Source organism: Ammospiza nelsoni, chromosome 3 (genome assembly GCF_027579445.1).
Source record: "Ammospiza nelsoni isolate bAmmNel1 chromosome 3, bAmmNel1.pri, whole genome shotgun sequence".
In the NCBI taxonomy this organism is placed as follows: Eukaryota; Metazoa; Chordata; class Aves; order Passeriformes; family Passerellidae; genus Ammospiza; species Ammospiza nelsoni.
Window position 1 is genome coordinate 56,577,299 of NC_080635.1, and position 25,846 is coordinate 56,603,144.

The 25,846-nt window shown below is 38.3% G+C and overlaps 1 protein-coding gene across 1 annotated transcript in view; it reads right to left on the minus strand.

Moving 5' to 3' along the window:
- Positions 1-5,450: 5,450 nt before the first annotated feature.
- ESR1 (estrogen receptor 1) overlaps positions 5,451-25,846 on the minus strand; it is a 113,794-nt gene continuing 93,398 nt past the window's right edge. Inside the window, exons 7-9 of the mRNA XM_059468496.1 lie at positions 18,299-18,432; positions 12,251-12,434; positions 5,451-10,637 (exon numbers count right to left, since the gene is read on the minus strand). Coding sequence (XP_059324479.1) covers positions 10,403-10,637; positions 12,251-12,434; positions 18,299-18,432 — 553 coding nt within the window. The 3' untranslated portion in view covers positions 5,451-10,402. The remainder of the gene's footprint in view (positions 10,638-12,250; positions 12,435-18,298; positions 18,433-25,846) is intronic.

Here is a 25,846-nt window from a genome sequence, read left to right on the forward strand (position 1 = left end):
AAATAATGAGCACAATTTACCCTGGACTCTCTGCATCTCTTTGTGGAGCATCATTTGTGGACCATGCTTTGCAAAATCTGAAGGCAGAGTGATATTTAGAGACATCTGACAATGTTAGGAGTACAAATGATCTCAACTTGACAGAAGTAGTGTGCCCTCATTCCTCATAGCTGTGAGCATGATGATACACATTACCTATTCCCCACCCTGCTCCAGCAGCGATAACAGCTTCTTTCTGCAGCAGATCAATAGTTCCTCACCACTGGTTTGCCACCCTTCCAGCTTTGTGAACACCTTGTGAGCAGTATCGCTCTCTCTGTCCTTAGAGTGTTTTTCTGCATCTGGCTATTGAACGAGAACAAAGATACCGGGCTTGCTTATGAGCAGTCATCCCTGGCCCTCAGTCTTGTGTTATTTGTGGTTGAGAGATCTGTTTACAACTGATAGCATCTCTCAACATGCTCATCATCATCATCATGTGCATCTGAGTGGATGTGTGTCTGTGTATTCAAAGGCATAATCGACACTGGTTGCTCACAGCCTTCAAACTACAGATGCTATCAGGACTAGCAACTGTAGGAGGATTCTGAGAAATAAGAACAAGTCAAGGAGAAGAAATATAGATTCTAAAGCAATAGAAACCACAGATCTGCTCTCTTTCTGGCACTTACCATATTTTATTTGGTGTTTAAAGCAAAAGGTTATGGAAAGAAAAAAGGCAGGATAGTGAGTTTTGATTTAAGCTGGATGGTTTGGCAGCAGTCAAATACAGAATTCATCCAAAGCAGTATTCATGTAAATTGAGGGGGAAAGGAGAGTGCAGGGAGGGATCTTTTGGGTGATGTGTGTGTTTTATAGGCATAGAGTTCCCTCCATAAGGGAACTTGTCTGGCCACTGGCTGAGTGGTTTTAACCTTGGCAGCATGTTGTGAAATGCACTATAGCCAGCTGAATTCTGTTGTTGTTGCCCTGTTTGGCTGTAATTAGACCCAGAGGGACATAGGCACGAAACCTGTATTTGTGAGAAGTAGTGCTGTGGTCATAATGTTAAGAACATTAGAATGTTTTAATAATATTCCCAAATAAATAAATAAATAGGAATTATTTTAGAGAATTCATTTGTCTTCCCAGAAAGGAGTAGATAAAGACCTGTGAAACAAGATATAAGGAAATTAATAACTGCTAGCTGAAGCAGTGAAGATTTGTCATAGACTACAGCCTGGTTAAGTGACAGAAATTTGAATTTTGTTAGATGGTAGCTCTAAAAGCAGATAGGAACTGAAAGCTGTAGCATTTATTGTTTGGTGCCAGCTAATATATCATTCCAGAAATAAATTGGTCAAAACTGCTTTGTTCAAATAAGAATCTGTTTAAAGATCTGAAACACAGCAAATGGATTTGACCACAGTGATGTCTGAATTACACTGGCACATTTAACTTTTCGGAAGACAGGGTGCTTTAGGAAAGTATTGTCCATTGCTTGTATCAAAAGTGTCCTTGGTGAGGAGGGAGAGGTTCACCAGAGAGCTCTTCTGGTCAGGGATCATGCAGATGTGGATCTAGCTTGCACACAGGTTACTCAAATCAGGCCAATTTTTGTTTTCTGGCATGTTGTAATTCCTGGGAGACTGCTCTTATGGATGTTGAAATTGTGGGTTTTTCCATTCCTTTGTTTTTAGAAAGGATGTTTTAAAAAACAGCTGGAATTAAACCTACCAGAGTCCACTTTTTTGTATAAGTGTTCGCAAGGCTATCCAAGTGGGACATTCATGGCTTTAGTTGTTTTTTTTATAAACAATTCAGAAATTGTCTGGGAAGCTCTTCTGGCCATAGAGCTGCAAGTTAAACCATGGTTGCGATTTTGAGTCTTTTGCTAAACTTGAAGCATGGTGCTGGCAGGTACGAAGATTATGGGGGCAAGGGGAGAAAAAAGTACTGGAAGAAAGCATGATGCTGCAGGATTTTGGTTGAGACAGATACATAAATGATAGACAGATTAGATAGACAGATAAATAGATAGATAAATACATACATACATACATACATATATACATACATATAAACAAACAAACGACATTTTTGAGCCATCGTTTCTTTTCCTATTTTCAGATTTAATGTAAGCAAAAATTTCAGATTTCAGATTTAATGTAAGCAAAAATTAATCCTATGAGGACAGACTGGAATTCAGTCTTTCCTGCTTTCCTATGAATGGCTAAACTTTCAAGCTTTTATGTGCTCTCTTACCACAAAATGGACAGCACTTTTTGCTCTTCTCTAGAGTATAACATACTTGTTCATCTTTCCATAGATGACACAGGTTTTGAAGAGGTGAGTGAAAAATGTAAAGATTTGCTTCTTGTCACATTCTTTTTTGTCTTAGACAGTAGCATTCAATCTTTTTCTGTAGAGAAGCTAAATACCTTGGTCCCAAAAGCACTGCAAAATCTGGCTAAAAAATGCCTGAAAACACATCATTCCCTCATATGCACATTTTTCATCTGTTTAAAATGGCGGCATTCTGAAGTTATGCACAATGTGCAGGAATGGAAGACAGCAGGAGATAAATTTCATATCACCTGTATGCCAGCAGAAATGAAGACATTAGCAGAATGACACCTAAATACTGCAGCACAAAGTTCTTAAAGGGACATGAGGGCTAGTTAGCCTTGTTCCTGCTGAGATAAGTGACAAATGTTATTATTTTGATGGTCAATTTTCCTGAAGACTTCATGACCATTTTTACACTTGAGCCTTTGTGTCTGCAGGATGCCGTGGTGAATGGTAGTAATTGGAGCCTGGCTGGGGAGAAGAAAAAACACCTAGGCAGTGCCCTTCCTTGGGCATTCTTTCTATGTGAGCACTCTGATGAGTGCTATTTTATATGTTTGGATTTTCCTCTCCTCTTCACTGTGTAGGTGGTGGAGACAAGCAGTGTAATGCAGAGGAAGGCGTTGTAAAGCTTTTCCAGCCTAAGTAACAGCTGTTTCATGGGGCTTTTAATGTTGCAGTTTCTGGATAGGAAAAAAAAATTAAATCTATCATTTAATTTTGGGGAGTAAGCGTGGCCAAAAGGCTCTTAATGAGGGAGGGTGTCCCACTGACTGAGCATACCGAGGCTTTAGCCCATGAAGAAGCTGTTATCATTGCATTATGGGGATTGCCTGAATTAACAGAAAAGAAAAGCAGTCAAATCAAATATTTTCTTTGATAATGCCTTAATTATGTCTTACCTTACTAATTAGTTAAATAGAATGAAATATGCTAGAACAAGACAGATGTCACTTACATGTCAGCAAAAAGAGAAAGAAGGGGTGTGGGGGATGCCAACTTGTCCAGCTGTGTGCATCTATATAGGATCCCCTGGGGAAGCTGCTCTGTCAAGTGTTGAGTGTGTCGTGAGGGAAGCAAGGGTGGTGGACTCAGGAGTTTTAGCTGCAAAACCTTTGCAATGAAATAGAAAGGAATGTCCTTCTTGTATAATTTTTCAAACTTCTTCACCCAACAGATGCAAAAAATTGGAAATGAAGCTGGAGTCTCAGATGGCTCCTGACTATTGAAATGTGCCCTGCCTGGCTGCAGAGGCATTAGTCCTGGTGAGTTCTGGGTGTCTGAGCAAGGTGACATCTCATCCACCTTCTCCCATCACAGAAGACACATCATGGGAGGGAATGAAAGTGAGGGAGACTGACTTTTTCAGTTGTCCTAATTGGCAGGGCAAAAGGCAATGGGTGCAAATTAAATCACATGAAATTCCATCTGAGCACAGGCAAAGTACTTTATAACATGAAGATCGTCAAAGAGTGGAAACGGGTGCCCAAAGAGGTAGAAGAATCTCCTTTTGTGGCTGTTTGACATTCAGCTGGGCATGGCCCTGAGCATTCTGCTGTAGGTGATCCAGCTCTGAGCCAAGAATTGGACTAGACAGTCTCCAGCGACACATTCCTAGCTCACTGCACTGTGATGCTGTGTTGTCGTGTCATGCTGCAGAAAGGGATGGGCAAAAGAATGCCGAACCTCAGTGTGTAATCCCAGGCAGCGTGCAATCCTTTGCTCATCCAAATTGTTACCATTTTTGCAGGGTTAAGTATGTTCAAACTTTATCTGTGCACTTCTTCATTTAGGAGCGCCATATTTTTGATTTTGCAATAATATTCTCTGATCTAGCTGCTTTTTTTAGGTTAAATCTCTAAGTTTAGTATTATGTAGCAACTGTCTTCTGAAGCCATTTCACCATGAACTGCAAGTGCTCATTTGGTCCTGTGGTTAAAATGAGATGGTGTCATATTTTGAATCAGCATTGAAAATTACTTTATTATGAGCACATGTACATGTGCAATTAGTTCCTATTACTCTGATGTGCCCTTTGTGGCCAAAGAGGCAACTTGCAGTCAAGTTCTTTGTTGTGGAAGTGTATTGCAAAACAATGACATTATTTGGAACCATTGTTCTGTTCTACTCAGCACTTAAAAATCCCAACAGTCCCCAGCATTCTTTTAAGAGTCTGAATAGGTTATTTGCTTTAACAAGCAAATAAGGTGAAGTTTTGCATGAACTAAGTATATTGCCTGTCTTGTCTTTCATGGAGATGATACTTGGAATCCAGGTAACCATCTTATAATTTTTTCCTTTTAAGTTAAGTACAATGAAACATCCCATAAAACTAAAGAGGTTTTACGTATATATTCATATAAGAAAAAAACCTGTGAGCCAATAGTCCTATGTTGAACCAGCATAGCACAGAAAATAGATTAAAAAATAATCAATATAGAGACCATATTCTCTCCATGTTACTGATACATATATATATATTGCAAGTATTGAAATATGTCAGTATGTATGCAAATGCTATAGATTATTGGTTTGATTATTTGCAAACACCAAATATAATTTTTAGATTGTTTTACAGAATAGAGTTGAGTTCAAAGGGGTCTTATGTTAATAAAAGTATCTTTCCTTTCACTTCATCCCTTCCCAATGCCTTAGTCAAGAAAATTTCTTTTCCTGAGGATTTGTTTCACTTGGGAAAAGAGTACTATTTCCCTTGATGTAAGCTAGCTCATGGGAAGTGGCAGCCAACTATAGAAGGCTAAACTCACACAATTTTTCTCTTCTGCCATAATCTATTTCACAAGCCAAAATAAGGAATGTAACCAAAATACTAAGAACATTAAAGCACATAACGTAATAGGTTCTTAGCTAACTTCCTTGGTGTCATTAGGATTGCTAGAGACTACGCTTAGCTTGTTTTTGACTCTAGATACGGAGTCTCTGATTCTTTACAGGGAAAGTGAGGAAACTAAGAAACAGTTTTAACTTTCATTTAGATGCACAGAAACAGACACATTCTAATTCTTTCAAAAACAGTGCACCATTTTGCTGCCCACTGGAAAACAATAAGCGGAGAAGCATATTTTTAAAACATGCAAAATATAACAAAATTAAACAATGTGTTCTGATTAATTCTTTATTTTCAACATCAAATACATTGATGAAAATCTTGCACCAATCAGGTAGCCTACCAGATTTTTTACTTAGACTTTTTTAGAACTTTTTTAGGCGCAAAACAAAGAAAAATATACCTCACCAAAACCAAAGACGTCAATAATTTCATATGCATCAGTGAAAGAACAGAATACTTCGACAAATACATTATGACAGCTGAGCCTATACCAAAGAAAGGACTTTGCATTGACAGACTACATAGTGCACACAAAAGCATTGGTTTCATAGTACATACAATAAGGTAATACATAAAGTGGCTTGGTAATGCAAGTCTCGTGACCAGCAGTCTATCCCTTCCTTTTTCAGTGGGCACTTTCTGAAGAAACAGACTTCTAATCATAGGCACACAGGATTGCAGAATTTTCTAATTTGCAAGATGGCAGCATATATTTTTTTCTAAATTTTTGTTTATTTATTTTCTTTAGGCACATTTGAATGCAAAAGAATGTAATATGTCTCTAACGCAGTGCAAAACCAAGTACCCTTTATGGGCAACAATCACTTTCAAAACAACCTTCAGGATATAAGGCTACCTACATTTGAAGGATGAAAGGGAACTGTGAGTAGAAAGAGTAGGACATTAATATTGGGAAAACATTAATTTTAAACTCTGAGATCAATTTGTGATTATGCTACACTTGCAGGTGACAGCAAAGATTGGTTTCTATTAGGATACCATTGTTAACATCACCCTTCTATTACATGTGTTGACTCAATATCTGTAAAGCCATATCACGGTTGTAGAGAACATTGAAAACATCAATCTCTTTATTCAAAGTAAGAAATGCACTTCACACAAATTGAGCTGAGAATGCCTTATATACAAAACCCATTATCTGTACGTTAAGTTTGCACTCTAATTTTAAAGCAGGAAATTATATACACAGAGGGGCTTGCCATGTTCTCACTAAGCCTGCAATAAGACTAAAGACCTACTGAGGCAGATTTTTTTATTCAGTTGGTAGTTTGCTTATTTTTAAACATTTGGCACAGGTCTTAAGGAATTAGTTGCCATCAACTGAAATGGATGGAGGCTCCAGTACAAATCCTGATTCATATGAAGGGGATGGTTTGGGGTTTTTTGCTTGCTTTTTTTCAACTCAAGGTCCAGGGATCTGCTGACAGTCCTTGCAATATCCTTGGGAGCTCAGTTTGGATTATTTCTTTAATTACACTTTTAAACCCCTCATTGTAGAGAAGGAGAAAAATCATCAAGTGATGTCACTGAAACATAATAGTAAATTTATCACAACACACACCAAAAAACTTTCATTAAACTATGTTACCCGAGTACAAATCTTACTACCCCAACTGGGAGTTTTACCTGAGACAAAGTCTGCAACATTGAGACATGGCTCAAACCACTATAAACCAGAGTAGCTTTCGTGTATTCAAACACCACATATTCTGACACCACTAAGTGCTACACATCTCTCTATCCCCTCTTCTACCTCCCAAGCTTTTTGCAATACTTCAGTAACAACCATGTTCTCAAGCAAAGCAAATTCGTCTGGTCTATTTATGTTTGCCTTGTGCTGGTATTACGTTGCCTATGTTTCTAGAGGGTTTGTTTTTTGATGTTTTTGTTTTTTTAAAAAAATCCACGTATAAACATTACAAAATAATTATTTTGTTAGCTGTCCAGAGACATCACTATGAATGTTTTGGTAAAAGCATAATTAGCTGCCTTGAAAAGTTTTCTTTCTTTTTACATGCTATATATTTTTATGTAATATCCAGCACCAGATATTCAGGTAGTACTGGTTTGTCAGCTGCAAATATAAAGTATATATGTATATATATATACACACACATAAAATAGCATCGTGTGAAATAACAATTACCAAATGTCAGGCACAATTGTTTGCATACATGAGAGCATCATTCAGAAATACATATGAAAAAAGTGATTTTTGTATCATTGACTTTATTTAATCAATTGAATAGCTACATTCATCTGTCTGATATGGGGGCCATCTTTATAGATAACTCTGGGAATGTTACTATATTCATTAAGGTGCTGCTTCAATAAAAAGTTAATGACATGGATCCTAAATCTGCCCCGAGGTAAATTAATGTATTACTGGGAATCACTTTCTAGGTTGCCCTTCACTGTTGCCACCACAAACATGAGAGGACTGGATGAAAGCTAAATTGCTTCCTTGTAAGGCCTGAACCCAGGAAAGAATTAATAGTTATTGTGAGCTGACTGATATTATTCTATATATTCCAAGACACATTATGATACCCTTCTGACTGCTGCATACCACTTCAAATCATGCTTTTCCATCTTCACTAGGAAAATCTCATGAGAGTAAAGGTACTTTCCCTTTATGGTATCATCCAAATCTGACCCTCTGTTGTGAATTGCTCTCTGTGTAATACCTTTTATGCTCCAGGTCAAATTTACACTTGAATCAATGTAATTACTTATTCTGGGATGTAGGAAGGGAGGCATTCATTTAAACCAATTTGTTTTCCAGCTTATGAGCTTGATCTGTGTGTTCTAGCCTAGACAACAAGTTGCATGTACAGACAGTATTTAAAGAGCAGCTCTAATGCACACTAAGTTACAAGTAAATGATGACAGTGTAAGCACATAAATTTAACTACAGGGATTCCTGTGCTCCATTCAGATCTTAGCCTGCACTCATTTCAGTAAACTCATAGTTTTTCTAACACATATGAAAACCAGCCACTAAAAAAACCCCAAATTTCCATTTTCTTTCGTGACATTTAGGAGTCTTCAAAAAGCCCTTAGGTACCAAATAAGCGCTCACACACACACACACATACACACACACACACATGCTTTTACTGAACACACAAAAAGACAAAATCTTCAGCACATTCAGAAAAGAATGACACCATAATATGCATCAAGAAAAGGCCTATGAACTTATGGTGATCGCTTCACATGTTTAGGCTTGCATTTCTCAAGGAATCTTCTCAAACATTGGTAGCATGTAGCTTTAGGCTTTCAAACTGCTCATATCCTCAGATATGTACATTAAACTATTATAGACACCATTATGTACATTCACTAAAGAATCAAATGCTTGACTTGAAGCACAAACCTGTCCTATGCCTTGCTGCCTTCACAACTGCTGTGAAACTTGATCTCACTGCACACAGACTCTGCCTGTGTGACAGGGATTGTGATTAGACATAGGCACTCCTGTATGACATTACTTGCACTGTTTCCTATATTGAGTTTCTATGGGATATTCCAATTAACATAAAGGTTTCAACTATAGCAAAAACATCCCTGAACCATTTCACTAGCACTGTTGCCAGATGCTGTGAAGCAGCCTACACATGTGCTAGGAAAACAGCCTCACTGGTAGGGTGGTTTCTTCCAACCAGCTGTTGGAATAGTCCCTGGTCCGTGCTAACTCCCAATCCGCACCTGTCAGTCAGAAGTGCAGATAGCACAGGCAAAGTTTATCATTACATTAGTAAAATAACCCTGGCATATGTAATGATCTCATTCCAGTACCCAGCAAAGTTCCCTGACATTTAGTTTTCTAGCATAGCGCCAGTCAAACAGCAGCACCAACTCCTACTTTGGATAGCATATCATGTGGAGTTCTTCAGTCTCTTTCACGTCTTGTTGAAACTCTTGATGTCAGTGGACCTTTTGTATATTTACAGTTGGTCTGAAGAATCAAACTGATCCTTATGAATATCCTTAGGACATACAGACATGCATGGAGAAAGATTCATCTTTCTGGACATACAGTCTCAAAGTCTGCACCATGTGCGAGGCTCATTGCCTAGTGTTGGTGTCACAGGTGAGCTGGCTCATAACAGTGATTTTGAAGCATGCCACAACAAGAGCCAAAGAATGCCAAGGCAAGGAAAAACCTGCTGCTCTGACTGCGATACTAGCCCTCCCACACACAGTTAGACCACACTCTGCTGAGTGGGATGGGATCATCCCATCCTTCCGTGCCAGTCTCACACTAGCATCCTCATCCCTTGCTTTGTAGCACAACAAAGCACAAGATAGGGGAGGGATTTTTTGTAAAAAGTGCTGGATCCTGCATGTGTGTGAAGACCTTTTTAAAAGACCTGATGATTTTTGTAATCATCTGGTCTGATTCAAGAGTAATTGTCTATGTTATCACTGTTTGCCATGTTGCCCTGGATTTACGCTCTTGGGCAACAAAACTGTTTCGCTTTCTAGGATCAGAAAAAATAGCATGCATGCAAAGCAATTCATCTAGAGGATATGGTAAGGGTACCTAAAAGTTTGGTCAGAATGATGTTGAAAGGGAGTTGTCTGGTGATATAAGCCAGCAAGGTAAAATAGTATAATTCTCAGACAGCAGTTCCTTTATACTGTAGGAAGAAAAGAGGCAGGAATCTCACTCACGAAGGCAGTCTCTCACAGTGCAGCTTCCCTATGGCACACTAAGATGCCAGTCAGCTTTCTCTTTACACTGCCCAAAAAGTCATCCAGAATCTCTACCAAACTGCTTCAAAGTTTCAAGCATGTAAAGGACTAAGTGAGCTCAGGATTTTGGATGGATATTAACAAAGACCACCACTGATGAAGATATGCACGGGTGGTATGGCCTATCAATTTATAGCAAAATGAATGTATGCTTCAGATGAGGACTTAGTTACCTAAATAAGATGCCAAATTAAATTAAAACACTGCAAATTTTAAATCAAGTTAGCCAGACAATCCTTCCTGGCTATCCATGTTAATGAAATGTCTTCCATTTAGGATAAGCAATCAATTTAGGCAAGCGCTTGACAAACACTCATATGGAAAATGCTGGTGTGTGTTGTCACTGGAGTGTTTTCAAAGGTGGCACTGTAGATGAAATGAAGCATGAGCTAGGTAGAACACTGCTGGGTTTCTCATACCACTGTTTATGCTGACTCCCATTTATATTGTATTCTGCATATTCTCCTCTTCTTTGCTGCTAACATAGAAAGACTGCAAGGAATGAGATGAAGCTGATGCAGTTGTCAGCTGGCCTCTGTTCTCCTCCTCCACGGGTGCAGCACTCCTGGCTGCTGGCGCGTGCAGCCGGTGAGCGTCCAGCATCTCCAGCAAGAGATCGTAGAGTGGAACTACGTTCTTACACTTCATGTTGTACAGGTGCTCCATTCCTTTGTTGCTGTGGGTTGTGATGAAAAAAGTTACTTCCCAAATATGCTATGGGGTGAGGAAGCTACCAGCTAATAATATTTGCTGGGTTCATATAAATCCTGTCTTGTACTAAACAAATTAGCTGTGCGTTTGCTGTACACATCTGCTACAGTTAAGCAGACAGGAGCACCTTCAAAGAATTTTGCAGACAGATGTAGTCAAGAATGTAGCAGGCTGCTATACATCTAGAATTTTCTTAATTGTACAAATTCTTTTTGGGGGGGGGGGGGGGGAATGTTCATTAACCCAAGAACAAAGAAACTCTATAAAATGACACAAGTGAAAAAAAATCACATCCCCTGACTTTCCCTCAAAGATCTGTATATCAGTTCAGGAGGTAAAATCTGCATGTTTCAGCTTTAGCAGCTAAGATGTGGCATTTAATTTAAATTTCATTAGCTGAAATAATGAAAATTAAAATCTGTGTAGCAACACTTCCTGTGGTTTCATAATAATAAAATCTATAGCATATCTTCATAGAAATTTATCCTCTTAACACCTCATCCACTGAGCAGTTACCTCAGAATTGGGAGAATCATTTGCTGCAATTACTAATAGTGTGTGAGGCAGCTCACCTCTGATTAGCAAAAGGAATGGTCCTCTAGACTGGAATTTAGTAGTGCTGCATTTATCCTCATCCATACAATTCACATAATAATCCTACATCTCTTTTCTAAAGTGAATTGCAATCATGACACTTGTGAGAAGTGGCTGCATAGAAGTGAGAGTTTTGTTAAATCTTATAGGAGACTAAAGTTTGCAGAGCTAGGCTACTCCTACATTAATATTCTACTCAGTGCTTTCCATACACCTGTGTCCGGGTCTGGGGTCCTCACCATGAGGAAAACTTAGACCTGTTAGAACAGGTTCAGAGCAGGGCCATGAAGGTGATGCAAGGGCTGGAGCACCTCTCCTATGAGGAAAGGCTTAGAGAACTGGAGTTGTTGAACAACTGGAGTTGTTCAGCCTGGAGAAGAGAAGGCTCCTTACACAAGCCTCCCAGTACCTGAAGGGCATCTAGAAGAGAGCTGGAGAGGGACTTTGTACAGAGGCATGCACTGACAGGACAAGGCAGGGTGGCTTCAAAGGGAAAGAGGGCAGGCCTAGATTAGGTGCTGGGAAGAAATTCTGTACTGAGAGTTGTGAGGCACTAGAAGAGGTTGTCCAGAAAATTGTGGGTCTCCCATCCCTGGAAATGCTCAAGGCCAGCTTGGATGGGGCTCTGAGCAACCTGGTCTAACTGGAAGGCATCCCTGCCCATATCTGGAGGGTTGGAACTAGATCATCTTTAAGTTCCCTTCCAAACCAGGTGATTCTGTGATACAAGACAGACAAGATTAAAAGCAGATACTCCTTTCTATCAAACTATCAGCACGATCAAACAAAAGGCAGAGGAAAAGACAACTAGAAGGGACAAATGGGGTAAATATTTGCATATGGAATTTTTTTCCTTTTCTTTTTGGTAACGGCCCCTCACACAGTTTGCCCTCCTAGCCATGAAGGAGAAGCGTGTATGGGCATTTGTGACACCTCTCTCGCATGCGCCCAGTACAGAGGTGCTGACTGTGTGCTTGCTCTCACCTCATGTGTCTGATGTGAGAGAGGATGAGCAGGAGCTGAGCCAGTCGTCTGTGTTGCTGCTGCAGAGAAAGACCTGACTTAGCCATTAAGTGGATCAGAGTATCTGTGATTTTGTCCAGGACACGGTGAATATAGTCTTTCTCTTCCAGAGATTTCAAGGTGCTGGAAAGAAAAGTGTACACACCTAGAGTAGGAGGCAGAAAGAAAAGAAACAAACCACAGACAAAAATTACTTTGGTGGACTCAGAGTTGCCCAAGGTATGCCCTGTGCTGCCTCTTAAGCTGTGTTAAGCCACAGGATTTGACTGTGTGCCAGCTCTCTTGCTTGGCAGCCATGTCGCTGCTCTGAATGACCCTGGAGCATGGATTTGGGCACTATGGGAAAAGCAGGAGGAGGAAGACAATGCCACTTTCCTTCCTGGGTCTCACCAAGGTCTGTACCAGGTGCTGGGTGACACCTGCAGCTAGTCCTATGTGTGGGCTGTGCACTTTTCCTGGTCACTTGGCTCTGAAACCTTGAGGAGACGCTGTTCCCCTTGAGAGCTCTGGAATACTTACCAACCAACCCAAGCTTTCAGCAGCTTTTGCCATTTCCCCTGTTGTTTAATATTTGATTTTTAGTGACTTTTCTAGACAGTTTAGAACTGAAAAATGTTACCACAATACATGCAAACAAAACCAGGGGTTTTTAATGTTATGTTTGCCTCAACAAAACTCTCCTAACCAAGCAAAAGCCTTGAAAGGTGTGCTCCTTCACGTGCAAAGCTGACTCTGCTTTAAAAACAGTGTCCAAATCAGCTTGTGCAAATTTAGCTGTCTTGAATAGCTTACTGCTGAAAGTGAGCAGCCTGAAGGTTTGGATCAGATAAAAATTTTTCCAGAATACAGAACATCTTAAAACTCCCTCTCCAACAGCCCCTCTACATCACCTACAAGAGTCTCTAATCCAGGCATAAGAGTTTTTGCTGCTAGTAAATCTTGAGAGCATGAAGCACATCAGCTTTCAAAATGGAAAAGTCTAAACTATTTTGGGCTGTTTTATCTTGATTTTTTTCTGGACAACAACACACAGCCAATGTCAGTCAGGTCACAACAACACTGTGCTGCCAAAAGAGAGCTGTTGCATTCAGCATCAGTTTTTAAATCTTTTGGACTGAACCAATAACTCTAAACAGGTCATATTGCCATAATCCAGTCCTGAGGCACCAGAGGTTTAAGATGTGCATACAGGAATACAATCAAACTGGCTGCATCATAGAGTGTTCATTGTCTTGTGTCTATAACAGACTTGACAAATCTTATGCTTTGGCCCCTCTGCATCAGCTTGCAGAGCAAAGAAGAGATCTGGATTTCGTCCTTGGGAAAAATGGTTTCTGGAATAATTTTTTGTTTTTCTTTTCTTTAAAGCATCGTATATAGCAGAATATGGAATGCAATTATTAAACTATTAAGAATAAAAGACATTCAGACACTAGTATGCACTCACAGACAGACATATATGCTATAGCTTGTCAGATATAGATGGTATAGCTTGTTTTTATTGTTTGCAGCCTTGGGGCTACCACTGGATGTGAAGATACTTTGCTGTGCATCTGAGCAGTCAGGGAGTTGAGATTTTTTTAACATCTTGGCCTCCCTCATCTCCTCACATCATCTGGGTACTTCGAGGACCTGACACCTAGAACTACTGTAACCTACAAGTAGTTTTTATGGGTTTCTTCCTCTCTGCTAAAAAGAAATGTAAATGTGTTTGTGAATGTGAGTGTCTCTGGGAAAGAGTAAGCAAGAAAACTGTTTTAAAAGGATAACTCCAACATAGTACAACTTCTGAAAATTATCAGTCAGAGTGCTTAATTTTGGTAATGGGTACTGCTTCAAATTTGATATAGATAAATAGTACAGTGGCCTCTTTTCTCACATGGCTTTTCATAGCTATTATTATTATTTTTACTGAAATTCACAAACAGAAGCTGGTCCTTGGGCTTTTCTCAGCTGAACATTTTTCACCTGACTCAACACCCTCACGTATGCCTATTGACAATACAAGGTTTGATAGCTTAACACATACTGTAGGGGCAAGATTCTTAAATATCACTGGCAGAGCACAATCCACTAGAAGGAAATATTAATCTCATAAATGCACAGTGCCCCCAGAGAAGTTTGCTTCAGCCACAGGAAACTATTGTGCTCTTGCAGCAATACCCCATAGCTTCATATTATTGAAACTAGTAAAAGAAAGTAATATTTAGGAGGAATTTTTTCTCACCTAGGTCCAGTCTAGAAGCTATTAAAAACTGTAAATCACAAAAGCACTCCCCAATAACTGTAGAGAATGCAGGCAACTGCCAGTCAATAGCTGCCAAGAAAAATCACAGTGATTGCTCCTGCCCCAGGCCATTGACCAGAAACTGCCCAAAAAAAAAATGCTGGCTATCACACACTCATACACATCCAAGCAGAGCTTTCAAATGAGGGTGCAGAAAATTGCCTCAGCAAAGTGAAATTTAACAGTCTCCAAGGCCTTTCTAAGCCTAAATTCAATAGCTACCAGGTTGATTTCCAGCTCTTTCTGCAGGTCAGTGTTGTAAAACCTAACAGGCACAAGAACAGAGGAAGCGCCACCCCACAAGCAAGCAAAGCCTGTTGGTTCACACCCATAACACATACCAGAACAGGATCCCTTGGGGGCTGCTGTGCTACCATGCCAGCCCTTGGCATTCTACACTGATAGAATTTTGTATCTCTCACCATATATAATTATATATTTGTTGCATTTTACTGTAGAAGCGAATGTCCTCAAAATCTTTTCTGTCACAATAAAACCCAGTTTAAAGTATTTTTTTACATTTAGAGTTCAGGCTTACAGAACAAGACCCAGTTGCTCTGTAGTAGTATTCCACTACACCCAATTGCTGTGAAGCTGTAGCAAGACAGGCTGAGGTATGAGGGAACTCATCTCTGTACCATGCACTCCTGGAATCATCCAGCCCCCAAAATAAAGAAATAAATAAGCACAATTTATCAGGAACTGAAAAACACCAGGAGAAAAGAATAACAAACAGTCACGTGGAACAATGTATCAAGAGGTCTCCTGTATTCATCAAATCAACAAAATCTTTCCAGCTCTGTGGTTTAACCAGCTAACTAATTCGGTTAATCGGCTTCTAAGGCAGATGTGACCTACATCATCATGTGCAAAATGAAAGCCTGCTGCTTTGCCACATAGCATAGGGTGGTACCATCCACAAGTTCCTCTTCTCTGATACACTCAAAAGTAAAACATCTGGCATCATGTTGCCCTTTCATGATTCTAATATTTATTTTTCAATGTTAAGTAACAGCTGAATGTGGTTTTTGAAAACACGGCTTTGCTTTTTAGTCAAAAGATTTATTGCAGGGGACCTTTAGGTTTACTATTTAGATGGACACAATTATGTCCTTGTTGTTACAGACATGCTGTCACCTTAATATCTCAGGAAAACTGTGGTAGTTGCATAAGCATCTACCTTGGTTTACAAACAAAACCTTTCATCCTCTCTACATGCACTGAACAAATCTAAAAAAAATAAAAACTAAAATTGTGTTTTGTCCAAAACCACATGGAAAAGGAGTGTAAAGATGTTAAACAGCCTTGCAACATGTTGCAAAACTAGAAATGTCCAACAAAGGCAATAAACAACTCTACTTCATGTGAAGAGACTTCCAGATGTCCAAGGACTTAATAAAGAAATGTTTGTGTACACTCACTGAATTAAATCCACACAACGATTTAGAATGCAAATGCAGACTGCTTTTAAACACAAGATGCAGCATAATCAGTCCTATTTGTTTAATTAATCCACTTGTTTAAACCATTTTGAGATCTGCTGGTTTAATCACATGCATATATAATGCAGACAGCATAATAAGCCAAAAATTGATTGTATGTTTATCTGCTGTTTCTTTAGTAATAGTTCTTTAGTACTTCTGTGAAGTAAAGCAACTCCAGAAGATATTTTAGAGGATCTATGCCAAACACACAACTCTTACACATATTCCAAATTATGCTACTTATCTCTGTATTGCAGTCTAATGCCTCTTAATTTGAGCATCTCGAGAGTCTGATAGTCAGACACTTGTATCCACATTCCCACTGTCTAGTTACAAAAGTAGTTTGTTATAGGATTACAAATACTGAAATGTACTTTTATGCATAAAGATAATGACATCCAATATAGACATACATTCTGTGGCCATATATACATTGAGTTTACAGTCGTCCCATCTCTCTTATATGCAGAAGGAAATCTGCCTCTGATTATCACTGACTTCACTTGCTATATATATATATATATTTCTTTTTTTTTTACAGTTTTTCCTTAGGGGAATCTTGTAATGAAAATTCCCATTAACACAGTGAGATGTGCTTATGAAGGATAGCTGGTGATGCCTGGCAGGGCTTTGTCGGAAAAAAATATTTTGCTTTATGAATCAATACTAAATACAAATAGGCACAAAATTTCTCAAGAGCATGACTTAAATTTTTCATGTTCAAGACATGAACATCTAATTTCTTTTTTTCAAACCTCCACTTCCATTGTTTCTAACTGAAATTCAAAATTTTTATAAATCAATTATATATTCTAGATTTATTTAAGAAGTTTAAATATATTAGGTTTGAATATATTAGCTAAAATTCTGGAGGAGCATTACTTTCCAGGAAGAATATTTAACTCTAGGAAATATTCTGTTATAATTATCAGGGCAATAAAAGGAAAATAAAATGCCAAACAGTAATTAGAACTGTCTTATCCTGGCAATTAAGGTAAGACAATAGCCCTTCATTTCAAATATGCCACTTGCTTTCCTAAAATGTTACTTTTTGGCAATTGGTTACAACCACAACAAAACCTGAACCACATTCATATCTCATAAAACATGCATAAGGCATTTTGTATTAGATTGTATAAATACATAATTTTGCTTGGACGTTGAGGAGACAACATCCAAGCTTCCATAAAGAAAAGTGCCTGGTCAATAAAGCAACATCTGCTGTGTTTACAGTTAGCCTTTGATGTCAATATCCTAAATTTCTTTTTCCTGCAATTTGGGCAAGTGATCTGTTAGATAACTGGTTAAATGGAAACAGAGCCCTCCACATCTGTTTTCTCTAGAGGGTGGTACCATCCACAAGTTCAAAGACAACAGGAAAAACTTTACAAGTGAGTAAATCCTCAGCATTGGGGAACTCTGGCACCTTTAGTCACCAGGTAACAGCTTAGCAGGGAATTTTCTCTAAAGGTTTTTAGTTTGGTGCCTACATTATTATTTTAGATGTCGATAATTTCTATGAAAATACCATGGGTCTCATTTCTGCATATAAGGAAATTTTCTGGAGGGGTTTTTTTTTTAATTTCAAACAGAAAAGAGTCCTCTGGTGTGCAACAGAAGTTTTCTGTCACAAGTTTCAAGTTAAATTTGCTTTTTCAATCATCTCATGTAAAATTCAAATCATCATAACCTGACACTTGTTATCGAGTCATCTATTTTTGAAGTGTACCTCAGGATGAGATTTACAGCCAAAAACTATAAAGGAAGTGGAAAGTGATTACATCAGTTTTAGATGCCTATAATATAATATAATATAAACTAAACCATGATAAACTCGATCACATTTTTATTTCCTTTTATTTTGCCATCACCTGAGCACTGCAGTTAAGCATTGCCTTTGGGTGCCATGTGTGTGGTTCCAGCTACTTCAGTGTCTCGTAAGCAGAGTTTTAAGACCTGGCAACATCTAGTTCAAAGCACTCCTCGGACCACTCTCCACATCAGCCGCACACAATGCATCATCTGCTCACTGCATCCATTTTCTGGGCCTCACCTACATCACCAGACACATTTGACTGTGCCCACGCCTGCCTGGAGGTCCTGCCTGCATCTGTGTTGAAAACTCCTTTCCAATGCTGCTGTCTCAAAATGAGAACGCCATTAAGGACAGCAAGCAGTGTTCAACCACATGCAGAAGCAGCCACAGTTACCCAAGTGACAGCAAAGCACACAACTTACCAGAATTGAGCAGGATGATGGACTTAAGGCACACGAATTCCTCCCCTTGAAGGTTCATCATGCGAAACCGAGCAGCAGTAGCCAGCAGCATGTCAAAAATTTCCACCATGCCCTCTACACATTTCCCTTGATTCCTGTGTGAATACCATCAATGGGGAGACATTCAGTTTTAAACTGATGGTGCCATGAGTTTTTCATCCCCTTGGACCAATACCCTCCAATTTGACTTCATCAGCTCATGAGCAAGTATGTGACTTCTTACTCTGGGCACATTTGATATACGTGTGATTACAAAAGCACTGTTTCAAGTAAAATAAATAAACTATTAAGTACTGTATTTCCAAAAAAAATCAGTTTCAGGAACTCATTACTGTGATGGAACATTTTAAATTGACTCAACCAAATCCTTATATTGAGAAAAATATTTGCTTGAAACTACATTTTGATTTGTGTGGATGTGTTCTGCTTTTGTTACTTTGCTTCCTCTTTATTTTCTTATTTTCTCTTTATCTGAAAAGATCCCAATTCTTTACATTTCTCCCTCCCTAACCATTTGCACTTGTTTATAGATGCCCGAGCAACCTTTAATGTTCCAACACACTTCTCTTGTTGTTCAATATCAACATAATCCCTCCTTAAAGAACAAGCTTATTCATGAGCTCAGGAAGGACCTAAGAGGCCAAAATCATGTCTGTGTGACTGATTAAAACTATCAGTTCACTCCACATATCGAGTAACTTTTTACATTGCAGCTTTAAACAAAGCTGAAATTTGGAACATCTCAAAGTGTTCATTAGCAAAGGCTATTAACCATCTCCTTCTGCTCACAGTGCAAGGCATTCCCACTCACTAATTTTCATCTTGCCCACTCAACCTGCAGCTGAAGAATTAATGCAGATTGTAATTATTTCTTGTGAAAATTTAGTCTGCAGATCTTTTGGTCATTTTCACTGCTACCCTTTACAAGAACTACCTACTTTTACTTCTACTAGGCCTTCCTGAATGAAATTTTAATATGTAAGACTTAATGAGTGATCCGTTCTGCTGTTTAGAAATATAATACTTTTTAGATATGGCTTTCATCAACAAAATTAAGAAGATAATTGCTACAGGAAGATGCAAAAGAAATTTCAAATGAACAGACTATGATTTATAACATGAAAAAAGATTGAGCATGTCCTAATTTCACTGTCACAAGAAACCTGCCTGGACAGAGATACCTGCCTCAGGTCTTAACACAGATGTGCTGTTGAGAACCTGTAGCTGATGTCTGAACCCACACCAGAGCCTCAGACAAAGAAGACATCTTCCCTTCTGATTGCAGACTGAGAAACCTCTTTGCACTCTCCAATGCATCAGGACAAGTTCCAATGCTTCTGATACAATATATTTGCATACAACTATAGAAATATTAATTTCCTCTCTGTAGAGTTTAGCACAGAGGGCTAGAATCCTTTAATAGTTTTGCATAAACTTAAATAATGCCCAAAAAAACCTTTGTTTAAGAATTTAGTATTTCAGGATTTTGTGGAAAGAAAAAGCTTCTGTGGATCCAAAAAATAACCCATATTAAAAAAAAAAAAAAAAAAAAAAAAAAAAAAAAAAATAAAAAAACCCAAAAAAAACCAAAAAAAAACACCACCACATTTTCATGCCTGACTGAGATATTTATTTAATTCCTAGAATCCACAAAATTACCAAAACTACTGCAGCCAGCATTCAAAGCTTTTCAAAATATTACACAGTCTGAACAAATTGCAAAATTTGCATGTCTACCATCAGAGGAAAAAAAAGAAACAGGAAGTTATTTGTAAACTCAGACTATTTAACATGCCTTATGGTGCCTCCTGAGACAGACATTTTGATAGCAAGTAAGAATTATTCCAAACCTCCTAGAAAAACAGTTCAATAGACTGTAGTTTACATAATCAATATTCCAATCATGATTCTCTTGCTGACAAGTATGACCTCTGGACAAAAAGCCCTAATCCAGCAACACATATTCCATGCCCTTAAACCAACATGTGTGCCTCTTTCCCATCAACTGAACTCGCATGATAGAGGATTAATAAAAACTATGTAAATTTAAGAGATGTTAAATTGTTCCCAATCTCTTTTGTTTTGCTATCTGCTGTGTGTGTGAAAGACCAGGCTACTCCAGGCTATTCCACTGTATATAGGAGTAAGAATTTTATTTAAGTCTTGGGAAAAACTTAGACAGCAGGAATGCCTTTAACAGAAACACAAGATCAAGTAAACATTAATAATGAAGAGTGCTTGGGTGAAGGGAACAGGGACTCAAGGACTCAATGGATGTTCTTATCAAACTTTTAATTCAAAGGGAAATGCTAAAGAGATGCACCACCAAAACAAAGTCTGACTGTGTTTGTTATCTGTCTTCTTCTACCATGGTACTTCACTTGATGAAAAGGGGCTGCCAAGAACAGATGGGATGCACAAGGCTAGGACAGGGAATATCAGCTTCAAAAGTAGACTTAGTAACTTCGTGATGAAGCCTCTAAATAAGGCTTGGATGTGCTCATAAGCCTAAAGGTAGGTTAGGAAACAGGAGAGAGGAAAACTGCAAGGATAACATTCACATTCCCAGTTAGACAGGAGGGCATTCACATATTTAACTCAAGTGCCCATGCTCTGACACAGAAGAACAGTAAGTCTGTGCACAGACTTCCAAACAAGAGAGGACCTTTATATACATTAATGTATTCTATATAAACTAGTTCTATTAATAGACATTGGTAGAAGCTTTCTACTCCTATGTGAAGCAACGCACTAAAGCAGCTTAAGGAGGTGGGATGTCAGGAAAGCTCCATCTGCAAGGATTTAAGACCAAATCAAGAACATCTACTTGGACGCCTTAAATACGGCCAGACAGGAATTATAGGGCTATTTAACTAACAGAGGATTCCACCTTTTCTCAATGCCATGCTTTATCAGTCATTAAAAGATGAGAAAATTGTAATCAGTAGAGAAATTTTTCTTCAGACCATCCTGCATTTAATCAGTAACACCAAGGGATTGTGGAAAAATTTTGGGGAAAAGTAAGCAGGAAAAAAACTAAAATCTGAAAAAAAAATAACTCCAAAGCTCTGGAAAAAAAAACAATCTGAAAAGAACAGGAATCAAAGAGAAAAGCAGAAACTACCAAGTGAAAAGTAAATCAAAGTGTCAGATGTGAATCCTGCTGATAAAGAGAAACGCTTATTCTTCTGTCATTGTCCAGGAGGTTAGATATCATTTTGCTTTGGAAAAAATGTTGTTTTGATCACAGCAATCTAGCTTGCACCTTCACACAAATCAACCAATAAGTGGTAGGTGGTCATGAAGGTGTGAGCTATGGAAAAGGACAAATTAATTATATGCAGGTCTTGTTCTACAGTTCTGTTTTGTTGTTTTCCATGTGGTTTTTGATTTGGGGATTAGGGAATTTTTTAATTGACTTGTTCATAAGCCTTCAGAGGTAGAAGGCTCATCCCATTTCTCCCTGAATACTGGTTTTCAATTAACACACCCTGGGGAACTTCCTAGACTACAGTCAATGGCTGGTACTACAGCCTGCACTTCCAGAGCATGTTGTTAAGACCCCATTGTTTCTTATTCAATATCAGCTTAAGAACAAAGATTTGGGTCACTTGCTGGCTAAAACATATTCAAAATTTATAAAATTAGTTCAATATTTAAAAGTCATCATTGAAAAATATATGTAGTAGCACATTTATCAATAAAAAAAAGAAAAAATATATCAATTTTGAAGTTATTTTCACCTAGAGTTAGTCACAGATTAACAGAGCTGCTGATGTTGCATGAATTATCTGGAAATAATCTAGTTTAGTGGCCCTGCTCAGGCATATATATTGCTGGGTTTTCAGTATCTCCAAGGACTGAGACTCCAAAACCTCTTTTCCTGTCACTGAGAAGAATCTTCCACTGCCTTCTTTACTTCCCCTCTCCATCAGATATTTATCAGACCTGAATCTTCTCAGATTCTCCTTGTTAAGAAAGTTGTTCCAGTCCACTCTTTGTGGCCTGTCACTGGCCTCAGTCCAGTATGTACCTGTCTGTCTTGGGTAGGGTAACTCAGAACTGGACACAGCACTCCAGAATTCCCACAGCACGTCCAAGCAGTGAGAGGGCATCACCCACCTCCAGATGCTGCTAAAGCTTTTCCTAAGGCAGTCTGGGAGGGCAGTCTGCTGGCTCAGAGGGCACCTAGTTGTGCTGAATTCTCAGAAAGTTTATGGAGTTTCCCCCACCATGATGTTCTGGAGGCAATTCTGTATTTATCTGCATGCACATACTTAGGGAGGTTTCCTACTAATAAGTTTTGTTATTATGTCTTTCCTGTCCACACCATCCTGGTTTAAAGTTCCTTTACCATGTTGGCCAGTCTGTGGAAATCATGATTTTGCCTCACTCCATGGCATGTATCTCCTCTCTTCCCAGACATTCTTGACCCTCACAGCAGGTTCCATGATAAGGAAGTTGAATCCACACCATCAATATCAGCTATGCAATCAGTTGTTGCCCTGCAGGATCTGCCCATTCTGCCTCGAGCCCGTTCTCCTCAGCTGCTCCCATGGGCTGCACCACCTGGGCTCCCACATGTTTTACACTTGCTCTCAGAGCTAGGAGGCCAACCAAGGGTCTGTCCTGACTTAATGACCAGAGGATGATCCAGCTAGGCAAACAGGGTAAGAGCAGTACTCTGCACATTTGAGCAGTGGTTAATCCGGTCTGAAACACAGAGACAATTAGCTACTAAGTACCTTTAAAAGATTTTTCTCTTTGTAAAATATAATGTGAAATGGGTCTACAAATATGCCAGGAAGGAGAAAATCCCAAAAATGCTGCTATGATAGTTCTAAGAAAACTAATTATTCCTTGGTCACATATAACACATTTAGATTAGAAAATTATTGTGAAGGCTCTCCATTTGGGAATAATAAAGCTAAAATAATTGGCCAAAGAAAAGTTATTCTGATTTACAGGAGGGCCTTTTTCAGTTTAATTTATATTCAGTATGAGTCACCATAAAGCCAAAAAAACATTTAAAAATTCTCTCCATATCAGAAATGCAAAGAAAGTTTGATTTGGAAATAGCAGCATCACAGTACAATGTGACCTAGAACTGGGGCTTGAGCTTCCAAGGTCAGGGTTACTAGATGAACGAGTAATCTCATAATTTGTGTAGGGACTATCTTGAACCCAGAATTATTTCATTTTCTTTGAAAACTTCTTTTCTGTGCCTACAAGTCCCTCAGGAAATCTATCAGCTGAAAACCGTGAAGATGTGGAGATCATAATGAGAGGGGGCCTCCTTTTTTGTATTTTTGTAAGAATTCATCACTTTGAGCATTACCCAGCACTTCTCCAGACTCTGGAAGATTGTCCTTATGTTACATTTAAGTTGTTTGAGTTACAGAATTGGGTAGTCTTTGAATTTTGCCCAAAAAGACAGTAAAAACTGATTCACAATAAAGAGACAGTAATTTTTAATTCTTTTAAGTTTTATAATTTTGTCTCTTGTAATAGTATCATTTTTTTTCATTCTGCAGGGTCTGCAGTATAATAATACATCTCAAAATTCAACCATACAGTAAAAAATGATAGAGAAATTGAATTATTTCAAGAGATTCTTAAACTGTCTACAAGTCAATCCATTCAGCTCTATCAAGCAAGTGCCTAATGACAAGATGATTTTTTTGAGCTGGGTTTTCTGGATGGAATCTATTGCTATTAAAGATGTGATGAAAAGTAAATGTACAATCACTTTTCAAATCCATTTTGAAGGGCTAATTAGGATATACTTGTTGCCTATGGACTTTTCCCTTTTGAAATGAATACAAGCAGAAAGTCACTAAGGAAGCATTCTGAATCAAGCACTTGGGATCACTTTGCTTCAATTTTTCTAATTAATCAATGGTAACTAATGCATCCATAATTTCATATGAAATGTCATGCATTTACTCAAGTGACAGACAAGTGTGGTGTCCTCAGATATTTGGAACATTTTACAGGTTGAGGGACTAGAAAAACATACTCAGATTTCATCTTGATGCTCTTCTATTGTATCTAATTTTATCTCTACCAATATATTTACATAAAGAATGTAAAAAATTTTTTTCAGATATAGTGAGAAAAGTTCAGAAAAAAAGCCATGAAAGCAGGAAATTGATCAGCTACCCTGTCCCACAGTGAATGCTGTAAGGTTTTTTGCTATTGGTGTTAGTTGCAGTTCAGAGAGATCCACAGTCTCCTGTCATTGCTCAATACAAAAGTCAGTAAAAAATAAATTCTTCTATTTAGAGAGAATAAAAATCTCCTTCAAGCACTGAAAGTGGAAGTAAGTTTCGAGTAAGTTTCTGTTCTGAAAAACAGACTAGTTTTCTCCATAAAAAGAAGCAAAAAACCCAATAGAAACACCAAAATACTGACTGTATTGAACTGAAATTTTATAAGTCCCTAGACAGATTTTTTTGCTATGAGAGATTTTTTACAACCATGATAAGAAAATAGCAGTAGAAAATAACATGAAGACAGCCATACTGTCTCATACCAAAGGTATATTTAGCTGTGGGCTAAGCATACAGGCATTTGGATCTGCTGGTGTCAAGTGACTGCCTCTAGTGCTGGGCTGGAAGCGATAATAACTGTAGGACTACCACACATCTTCTCAATGTGCTCATGACTTTATACAAATCCTATCATCTTTACTTTGTTCCCATTCTTCTAGTGAGAATCACAGGCAGAGAAGTCAGTCCATTTAGTTAGTCTTTGCAGCAAGGCTTGTATCTCTATTAATTTTCTGTTGTACCCAATTAATTGGGTACAACACCTCTAGGTACCTCTCCAATTCTTTCAGTATTACTGTCAAGACAAAGAAAATCAGAAAGGCACAGTTTTCTAAGCACAGATGAAGCACAGAAATAAACAGAGGAATGGCAATGATCTGTCTTATTCCATGTTTACAACAGGAATAATGCAGAATAATATTATTATTCTGTACTATTCCTGTTGTGAACATTCCCTGGGGGAGGGAGAGCTGCAGTCTCTGACTACTGACAAGCAAAGAAATGCTGGTTCTATAGAACTAATCGCTGGTAACAATGAGATTGAAAGATCAACTCAGAATGTTGTTTAGGAAGATCAGAATTATTATTCTCCTACATACATTCCATCACATTTGTCTACATAAAATTTGGAACTTGTTTAATACTTTTTGGAAATTCAACAAGATGTCTATCATCTCCTTGCATGTTAATTTCTTAAAGGACATCAAGGTATTCGTGGCTTCCTCTTACAAAATTCACAGTGACTCTTTTCACTATTTTATTTTCATTCAATTTCACAATTTCAGCCACTTCTCTTCTTTAGATGGCATCTGATCAGCTTCTTTGCTGTGGTCACCAGGCTTCCTTTTTAAAATGCAGCACTGCATTTCCCATTTTGCTGAAACTGACAATGTTTCAAGTGAGCTACTTCTAGCATGATTTTCTTTATAATTATGTTTCAAGCCTCTGAGTAACCTGG